The 9,364-nt window shown below is 34.8% G+C and overlaps 2 protein-coding genes across 4 annotated transcripts; one reads left to right on the top strand and one right to left on the bottom strand.

Moving 5' to 3' along the window:
- Positions 1-348: 348 nt before the first annotated feature.
- LOC107264789 (nicastrin) lies at positions 349-3,992 on the bottom strand. 2 transcript variants are annotated; one of them, XM_015733431.2, is made up of 8 exons: positions 3,818-3,992; positions 3,651-3,749; positions 3,129-3,466; positions 2,624-3,011; positions 2,157-2,553; positions 1,648-2,084; positions 1,373-1,565; positions 349-1,281 (listed from the first exon to the last, which is right to left on the bottom strand). In XM_015733431.2, exons 1-8 carry the CDS (start codon positions 3,870-3,872, stop codon positions 1,221-1,223), a joined length of 1,968 nt encoding a protein of 655 aa, XP_015588917.1. In that variant the 5' UTR covers positions 3,873-3,992; the 3' UTR covers positions 349-1,220. The 2 variants fall into 2 exon arrangements, with proteins under 2 accessions (XP_015588917.1, XP_015588918.1); XM_015733432.2 differs by having other exon boundaries at positions 349-1,267; positions 3,818-3,989.
- A 290-nt stretch (positions 3,993-4,282) lies between these two features.
- LOC107264793 (DNA-binding protein Ets97D) lies at positions 4,283-8,465 on the top strand. Of its 2 annotated transcripts, none has more exons than XM_015733442.2 (6): positions 4,283-4,461; positions 5,328-5,625; positions 5,718-5,868; positions 6,694-6,785; positions 6,894-7,128; positions 7,246-8,465. In XM_015733442.2, the coding sequence occupies exons 1-6, from the start codon at positions 4,427-4,429 to the stop codon at positions 7,764-7,766; spliced, it is 1,332 nt and encodes a 443-aa protein (XP_015588928.1). In that variant the 5' UTR covers positions 4,283-4,426; the 3' UTR covers positions 7,767-8,465. The 2 variants fall into 2 exon arrangements, with proteins under 2 accessions (XP_015588928.1, XP_015588929.1); XM_015733443.2 differs by lacking the exon at positions 4,283-4,461 and adding an exon at positions 4,609-4,754 and having other exon boundaries at positions 7,246-7,766.
- Positions 8,466-9,364: the final 899 nt, after the last annotated feature.

The following is a 9,364-nucleotide window of genomic DNA, read 5'->3' as shown; positions in this document are numbered from 1 at the left end:
CATCATCGTATCAGCTTTTCGATCCCTAGACTATAATTTTAAAGAAAAATATGAGTTTTATGATTTTATTCATGAAGAATATTTCAGGAATAACATTAGTGATACAGAAGTATTAGAAAACATTTGTTTCTGTATAAATTACAACTGGAACCTTTTTCCTTAAAAATTTTGAAAAACTTCTACACACTTGAACACATTTGTATGTTTCATAGAAAATACTGATATAACTGCATTTAAAATTAATTGATTTGTCAGTTTTTAATTAAGCTAATTGATTTGTAAGAATTTTAGTCAGTTTAAAAAATATTAATTCATTCTGAAATTAGCTGGATATCCAACAAAAATGTATTAAAAATTTTAAGAGATATATTACGAAATTGGTTTTACATTTTGCCACGAATCGTAGCATCCACAATAATTAATTGCATCTCGGATAAGATTACCGATTCCATATTCGATAACCAATCACGGTTCGTATTAGAATGATAATCGTACAACGTTAACGATTTTCAAGAACCGCGATATCCCATCTCCAATAGGATATCACGAAAATATGAGTTATGCGAAATATACTAAATTGCTCATTTGGCATAAATATCAGTCGATATTATGATAATTAACATGGTACGTCCACCACTTTTGGTAAACGCAATTCAATGAATTGTATATTGTCACAAATTTACAATATTATAATCGCTTTAGATTTCACTGTACAAAAAATAGTAAGATGGTCAAAAGAAAAAACCTTAATGTTACCAACGTGGACGAGCTTATTTTACACTCATCTCAAATTATTAACAAAATTAATTACTTCCTAGAACTTTCAGTATTAAACATTCAATTAATGACATTTACAGGCACATAAGCAATGCTCAACTGTATTAAACACAATTATCAATGATAGCTAATATAAGCCCAGGTAAGTACTAAGCTGAGGGTCAATTTTAGTAGAGAGATTAATTAAATTATGACGTACCCACCATAATAGAATTATTATATGCATTGGGCGCTGTCTCGCAGTGTTCAAAGATACTAACTGATCCAACAAGTATATTTATACCTGAACCTAATTCAGAGAAATGAGTATAAGATATACTACACGAAGGTTTGTAGACATTGGAATAAAAATAAGTATTGATCGTCCGAGGGCGTACCACACACACATTGAATTTAAAGGCTAGTCACTGGAACATTTCGTTCTTCTCGACGATCCAGCCTGGTCATTGATATGTGGTCCGCGGCGTGTCCCTAGCAATCGACGTTCCCACTGAAGACAATACACTTCTTTCAAAAGTCCAATTTGTTATTGATGATCGAGGATTGATCGCTCGATAACGAAGATCACGAATATCATAATAATCGTTTAACTTACCTTGTACCAAATAGTATATCGGCACGCGAATTTATAAACCATACTACTACGAATGATATACTAGCCACAACACAGCCAACGATCATGCTGAGACGTTCGACTGCTGCAGATGGCTTTAAAAACATTCTCACTGATAAATATTGCCATACGGATTCTGTCCACGTTGAATAAACACCAGACTTCATATCATATCCTATAACAGAGAATATGTAATGGCAATTATGAATATAGTACTATGTGGTATAGATGATGTTAGTATTCGATAAGTTTTTTACCTTCGATAATGAATGCAGGACTTACAGCCATGCTGTAGTTAACTGAAGAGCTAATACAGATTCCAGTGAAATTGATACCAGCCATCCAAGCTAGTCGTTTATCGTGACACACCGTCGAATTTAGTTGGGGCAACTTTTCACCTGTGAGAAGCGCAAAAAGCTGCCAGGTTAAACTTACAGCGGGAACTGGAGATCTATTTACTCCTACGTATAGTGGCAAAGTGTTAGATGGTAATTTTACTCCCGGAGCCGAGGCTGCACGAAACAGATCACATTTTGCACTGTCCAAGTAGCAGGTTAATATTTCCGCTATGAGTTCTTCGACGATAATTTCGTCGGTGGATCGTGGAGGAGAACTAGTAATATTTTGATACAGTATGTTACCAAGATTAATGGCGACTTTGGCAAGATGGCTTGCAAGAGTACTAGAATCGTTTCTGTAACAAAGATATTGCTTGTTATAGAATGAAAGTTAAAGTGGTAGTAGATCTCATTTATATTATGATTACCTTTTATAGCCAATACTTTCCCCATCATCCAGAATACCTTGATAATATCTATATATAAATTCTTCTTTGTAATTACTGATAACAGTTGCAGACAAATTTGAATTAGCCTTCAAAAAGCTTTGCACTGATGCGGGAGGAACACTATCCTTCAAGATGGTTGCGGATAAGGCAGCCTGCAATTGCGTTAGTATCTGATTGTCCTCATAATTACTTGCATGTAAGTACAATGGACCACGGCCAAGCTGGCTTAATTCAATTACGGATGAAATTTGATCGAACAACAATGTTTTTCCACCCAAAGAATTGAAATTACCTCCCTTCAAATCGTACACGAATCGACTGGAACCTATATAGTCGAAATCCTCTCCATTTAAGAGAGAAAAAACCACATTCGTTTCTGAAAGAAAGTGAAAGTCTATCATATAATATACTTTGAAGTGATACGAATGAAAATTAATTGTACTTACTATTAATAGTGGCGTTCAATGTATTCAAATAATATGCGGTAGCAAGCAAGGTGACAAAACCAGTAACAGCACCACCTGCACCTGGTGATAAATCATTGAACAAGGAAGAAGAATCTAATTTAGCTGTCACCAGTATCACAGATTCCAAATCATCAGTTATTGGTGCAACTGCCCAATGAATATTTCTATCGCCAAGAGGGTCACAAAACTGTGACGGATTAAAAGTTAACCTTGGATTACTCCGTCTTATGCAAGCTTCGGAATCGACAGCAGCAAACATAAAGGCTTTTAGCTCCAAAGCACATAGTGACCGTTTGCTTTGTCCTTCAAGATCATGTGCATTGTGTGTCCAATAACACTTCTTTATATCCTCTAGTTGAGTATCGTTCTGTAATCCAGACAATAATATTAGGTACAACATATTTAAGTGTTCTATGATATCCATAGTAATTATTGTGACCTTTCATGCAAGTATAGACAAATATACAAATATAATAAAACTAACCAGTAAATAGAATATGGGAAAAGGCCAGTCTTCTAATAACAAAGATGACCCAACTGGATTCCATGGTTTTTCATTGTCACATTGTTTATAACCAGAATATCTGTTAGGACATGTGTCAGCAGGAGAATAATGAGATGGACGTTCAATAGTAGTATTTCGTGTTAATAAGATACCATTCACATTATTAGTATTCCGTAAACGAATTAATACATCCCTTGTAAACATAGAAAATGGCAATACTGCCGCATAAGGTCCAGCAGTTGCATTTTCTTGCAACCATTTGATATCACTATCACTATCAACAAGCTGGATCACTCCAACACTACCTGCCCTAGGAGCTGTAAAATGAGATATAGTCAATAATATATTACAAGAGTTGTACATTCTTGTGCTAAGTTAACATAATGAACGCTATTAAATAGTATATTTGCTTAATACTGTGGTTTAAACATTCATACAACCAGTGAATTACAAAAATACTTGTATATAGGAATGCAGATTAAATTATTTTAGAAAACTTACATGAACATCCAAATTGATGAGATCCGTTGTGTCTACGAAAACAAGCGGTGACACCGTCCACGGGCATGTATATCATGTCCTTAATTCTCTTTGAGGATACTATGTACAATAATATTGGTTTAAAAATTCTGTAACATTATTATACTCAAAGTACCACAGTTACTCACCCGCATTAATAGCAATAAATAATAATAAAAACCGCCAGTCTAATAATTGTGCCATTTTCGAGGTTTGATATCTGTCAAAGTCTTCCCAAGAAACACATTAAAAAGCTAGCTTTCCACACGCTGTAGTAAGAGCTGCAGTGGTATGAACGTGATTGTTATTGGTACTACAAAACTGCCAATTGATCTTTAGCCAATAGCATTTATACTTTTACCAGCTGTTGCCCTACCGCAAATGAAGTTGTACATTTAGTCAAGTTCACAATTGAATGAGTCAGTTATGAAACGTTTGTTCAATATTTTAACCTGTATCGAATAAAGTAAACATATTTCTATCTACTTGGCTACTGGGATCTATCTAACTGGCAAGGTTTTTGAATACAAAAAATTTATAAATGTTTAATAAACAATTATTTCGCTAACATCTGCACTATTGTAAATGGCGCTTTTCGATGATTTTCTCGTACGCTTGCGCCAACTTGTGTGAAATGGCTGGTGGATGACGCGTCTCTAACAATTGGTTTTTTTGTTATAAAAGACGATAAGTAATTAGTTACATTCTACGTGTGTAAAACATTATTGCACTAAACTTTCAAGACATCTTAGTATTCAATGGATAACGACAGAAGAAAGAATTCAGAGAAAAGGTAATCTTGCTGCATAAGAAAATGTGACTTATAATTGTAACCTAAGAGAAATTTCAATATCGAAATCCTTGTTATTTTTATACTAACAATATATTTATAGTTTGAGGTATCTATACTCCGCTGCACACTAGTCAAATGGAGGCTACATTTTTCAATGAATTTTTACAGTTAAATATATTAATTGACAGTCATGGAAGGCGATTTGTATTACAACACGTGACATTAACCTAGAGAAATATTAATAGCAATGTATTTGCTAAAGCATTAAGTGATCAATGCAAATTTCCATAAAGGTATATTTTCGTCGAGTTTTTTCAAAGAATAAACCGTAATTTTGTATCAATTTTATTGTGCTCATTCTATTTCTCAATAATTGCTCTATGAATTCATCAAATTGTTGATCGTTTAAAAATTACAACCTATTGTTTAACCGGTAAATAAAATTCTTTATAAACAACCTGCTGTGATTATTAAACGGTTAATACTAAAAGCATTTTATATAGTGACCTCGTAGAGTAACTTTTGAGAAACAGAATGAGTTATGCCACATTAAAAATTAGATTAGGGACAAGTTATTAGATTAGATTCATTGTAAAATATAACCCTCATTTAACTAATGTGCAGCATATTATAGCTACCTTAATTCATAGTATTCATTGACAATTCTGTTGGTCATAATTAAAATACTATGTAAATAGAATTTGGGATAAAATATTGTTTATAAGGACAAGATTTATAGTGGATGATTTTTATTTACATACAGTGTTCATTACAGTTGCAAAATGTTATGTGATATGTATTTGTATTATCCATAGATTCAAATTAACATTTCACAGTGTATTATAATTTGTTTAATCTATTGACAGCATTGACACAGATGACGATTCGGATTATGTTATGATAAAAAGAATAAAAATGGAACCTACTGCAATGTTATCTCAAGAAGATGATATAATGTCTCACCTGCAGCAAGATAGTTCTGATTTAGAAGTGGAGCCAAGTTTTGCTCTAGAAGGAGCAACTAATGCTGATGATTCTAGTGAAGGAGTCTTAATGCAACACATGGATATTAGAGAACCTTTGTCGACGCTAAGAAATTTGCTCGAACAAAGGCTAGGAGTAGAATTACTAGATTATTCTTTTTGGCTGCAAGATGCACAAATGGTAATATGAAAATAAATATTGTGACCTTATCTAACGTACGAGTCTAGCATATTATTAAATGAGTTTCTGAAACTATGATTGTTGTTGTATAGCTGGAGAGTCACAAGAATTTAGTTGACCAATGTGTACAAGGAGAAGGGTTGGTTCAAGTAAATGTTCAAATAAAAGCAACACAGAGGCGTATAAATATTGTTGATGTCTTAAAGCCTGCGGAAGACTATGTAGAACTTGCAGAAAACAGTTGTAAGTATGCTTATCCTTATAAGACTATGTAGAACTTGCAGAAAACAGTTGTAAGTATGCTTATCCTTATAAAACTTACTATCCTGCTCTATCACATTGTATTATGCGATAAATAAATGCTATAGGTCTATTCAAATAAACCTTAGACATACAGATGTACAGATTACTTATCTCGAGTTTAGATTATGCTAGCTTACACCATGTAGCAAGGTTGTGTGTTGCTTATGAGTGCACATGTGATGCTTATATTTGCAGCATATGATGATGGAATTAAAATATGATCAAATGTAAGAAAGTTCAGCACACGTGATGTCGCACTCATTGCAACGAGCGTTCGGTTTACAATAAATGTGCTGCTGCATTTATAAACGGCATATTGAGGTCAAGATGCATCTCAAATATATTGTATTATTTGACTCAGAGTGTGCATCATATGTTGCTATAAATAATCTAGAAATTTTTTGAATACTTGTTTTTCTTATCTGGCAATACTCACGGCTGTCTATTTGACACCTTTAGTTAGTAACAGTGAGATAACAAAATATTTAAGTAATCGTAACTTCTGTTTTTACTTTAAAAAATAAAATATAACGATCTAGAAATAACAGAAGCCTTCTGCTAGCACTAAGATTAGAACATAGGCTGTTCATTCTCACGCTATTACCAATGCTGAATCCTTAGCAATGTAATAAATATGGATGAATCACATTATTCAACTGCCACTCAAAGATTATTGAAAATGACAAACGCATTAAGGATGTGTAGCTTCTAAATAAATAACGTACAAAATATCACGCCAAATATGTTTAACAATTCTTTTATTAGTGGAACAAAATACAGCAGCTGTAACGCCGAATGAGGAGGGTAAACAAAACGTAATGAAATGGATGGTGGATGCACAATACAAGAAAGAACAGGTAATACTCATAAATATTATTCAATTTCTTATTTATTAATTATTATTAAAGATATGTCTATGAAAAAACAATCAATTTTCACGTTCATTAAATACATATTCTTTATAGGAGCGTTTAAAAATACCAGCAGATCCAAAGGATTGGTCTCAAGCACACGTAAAACATTGGCTCCAGTGGGCAGTCAGACAATTTAACTTAGTTTCCTTGCGACTGGCAGACTGGAACATCACTGGTGCTCAGTTATGCAACTTAACGCTCGAAGAATTTCAATCGAAAGTACCTCTTGATCCAGGTGACGTTTTCTGGACACATTTAGAATTGCTGCGAAAGTGCAAGTTTGTCGGTAGGTTAATTTCTTACATATACAAAATAACTTTCATAATTTCCAAATAAATTCCACTACTTTCCTGTGGACTATGTAACTTCTGTATATGCTAAAGAATATATTCTTTGTTCGCAGCTGTGGTTCAAAAAGATCCACCTGCAGGAGTGAATGATATTGTCGAAGACAACAAGTCCATTAAAATGCGCAACCATAAATCACCAAAGGCTCGTTTAAGTGTCAGTCAGCAGCCAAGACTCATTAGTGTACCACTAGCTAATGTTGAATCCTCCCCAATCTCGATAACTACCCCCAATAGAACAGTGAACAGTGGACAGATACAATTGTGGCAGTTCCTCCTGGAATTGCTGACCGATCGTGAACACAGGGGTGCTATTCAGTGGGTTGGAACTGAGGGAGAGTTCAAACTCAACCAACCGGAAGCTGTGGCGCAACTTTGGGGCGCGCGTAAGAACAAGCCATCGATGAATTACGAGAAACTAAGTAGAGCGCTTCGTTACTATTACGATGGAGACATGATTTCGAAAGTTCATGGAAAGAGATTTGTATATAAATTTGTTTGCGACTTGAAACAGCTATTGGGATATTCAGCTGCAGAATTGAGTAGATTAGTCGAGGAGGGTCGAAGGTATTTCTGATGAAATTCCGTATTAGTGATAATGCCTGTACGCGTGGGTTTATATATTGACGAGTGTCTTGGCGGATGAGTTATGTTGCATAACGTTTTAATTAGTCAAAACGAGTAAATTCAGTTATAATTAATATTCGATTCTGAGGATCGAGTTTCACTTTGTTCGATTATCTGTTAAGAGGTTTTAGTATCATTATATCTTGCACTGGAATATTTGCATTTGATATATGCGGTTAAATTTTGATATCGAATGATATGCGTATACGTTTATAAATTACAATCTAAGGTATAATAATCAAGTGATACCTTACTTACTAAAGACTTACAAATCATGGTAGTGATACAATTATTAAAGTTTAACGCAGTGTTATGCTGTGTATTACATCTCTGTATTTTTATATTATTGGGATACAAGTATTTCTAAGGAGAGTTTCGTCTGCATTAAGCTACAAGAAATTGTAATATCGTCGAAGAGAAGACAAAATACAGCAAACAATATACTATAACCCTCCAGGAGAATGTTTAAAAATAGAAGTTTCTGCAAAGTCATTCGATGCTAATAGCATGAATTTCTTCTAAGAGCCTCATGCCTTCAAACAGACACAGATACCAATATTAGAAAACTAATTAAATACATGTAAGCATAAGGTGAGTGAATTGTACCTCAAAGAAACATGGAAGAAATAAAAACAAAAATATCACTAGAGATCCTCTGCATCATTACTCCAAATTCCCCAAACTGAATAAGAGTATTTAATGTCTTCCTAATTATAAATAAAATACTTACTCGCACTATCAACATCGATTTCGCCTGCAGCAATGTACCAAGAAAGCTTTTATTCATCCACCTTACCATCCATGAAATAATCCAAAAACGTGACAAGTCGCAGCCTGGTGAACAAGTAGGTAAAAGAAGACCGTTGACAGTTTCTCCATACGTTCTTCCTGTTCCTTCTCTCACGTTCCGGAATATTCGAAAATCAAATCCTTTTCACTTGACGTTCTCGTTCTCTTGACGTAAGAAAAAAAGCGATTCTCTATGCGCAGACAGTCCTTTAATACAATGCGTGGAAGTCGAGCAAGGAAGAAAGAATTTTTTAAATGTAAATCACACCATAAAGAAACGTTAAAGTAGATCACAAAACGGAGTACCCCACATCGTAACGCATTTCTGGTGCTAGAACTGACTTTTGAACCGACAAAAGACAGCACTCATCGCCAATACCAGAGAATCTAGCCTGTGAGATATCGGACGCGACGTCACAAGTTAGGGTCTCAGGGAACCGGCGACGCGGCAGGCTTTAACATCGCCCGCCCGCCATTGCTCTTTATTTTTAATATCTTTTTTCTCTCTTTTTCTCCCTCTCTTTCAGCTTTCCTTATGCATCCCTTACGTACCACCACTTTCATGCTCTCTCGTACTCTCCCTCTCTCCCTCTCTCCCTCTCTCTCTCTCTCTCTCTCTCTCTCTCTCTCTCTCTCTCTCTAGTATGTTTTTTTCACATTATACGATTAACTTTCGCAATTCTCTACGACGGGGCTACGCTTGACTCGTATTCCTTCCAAGATCCAGCGTCGGGGCGCCGGTGACCGGGAGAGTTAGCA

This window comes from Cephus cinctus, unplaced genomic scaffold (assembly GCF_000341935.2).
Source record: "Cephus cinctus unplaced genomic scaffold, Ccin1 Ccin1_scaffold0191, whole genome shotgun sequence".
Taxonomy (NCBI): Eukaryota; Metazoa; Arthropoda; class Insecta; order Hymenoptera; family Cephidae; genus Cephus; species Cephus cinctus.
This window is presented reverse-complemented; position numbering and strand designations above follow the sequence as displayed.

What these genes read in the sequence shown, in the direction of transcription:
- LOC107264789 (XM_015733431.2), bottom strand. Translation starts at nt 3,872, where the DNA reads ATGGCACAATTATTAGACTGGCGGTTTTTATTATTATTTATTGCTATT. An exon ending in ATTTATTGCTATTAATGCGG is followed by an intron (nt 3,750 to 3,817) that starts GTGAGTAACTGT and finishes TATTGTACATAG; the next exon opens with TATCCTCAAAGAGAATTAAG. An exon ending in TTCCCATATTCTATTTACTG is followed by an intron (nt 3,012 to 3,128) that starts GTTAGTTTTATT and finishes TCTGGATTACAG; the next exon opens with AACGATACTCAACTAGAGGA.
- LOC107264793 (XM_015733442.2), top strand. Translation starts at nt 4,427, where the DNA reads ATGGATAACGACAGAAGAAAGAATTCAGAGAAAAG. An exon ending in AGAAAGAATTCAGAGAAAAG is followed by an intron (nt 4,462 to 5,327) that starts GTAATCTTGCTG and finishes ATCTATTGACAG; the next exon opens with CATTGACACAGATGACGATT. An exon ending in GGCTGCAAGATGCACAAATG is followed by an intron (nt 5,626 to 5,717) that starts GTAATATGAAAA and finishes GTTGTTGTATAG; the next exon opens with CTGGAGAGTCACAAGAATTT.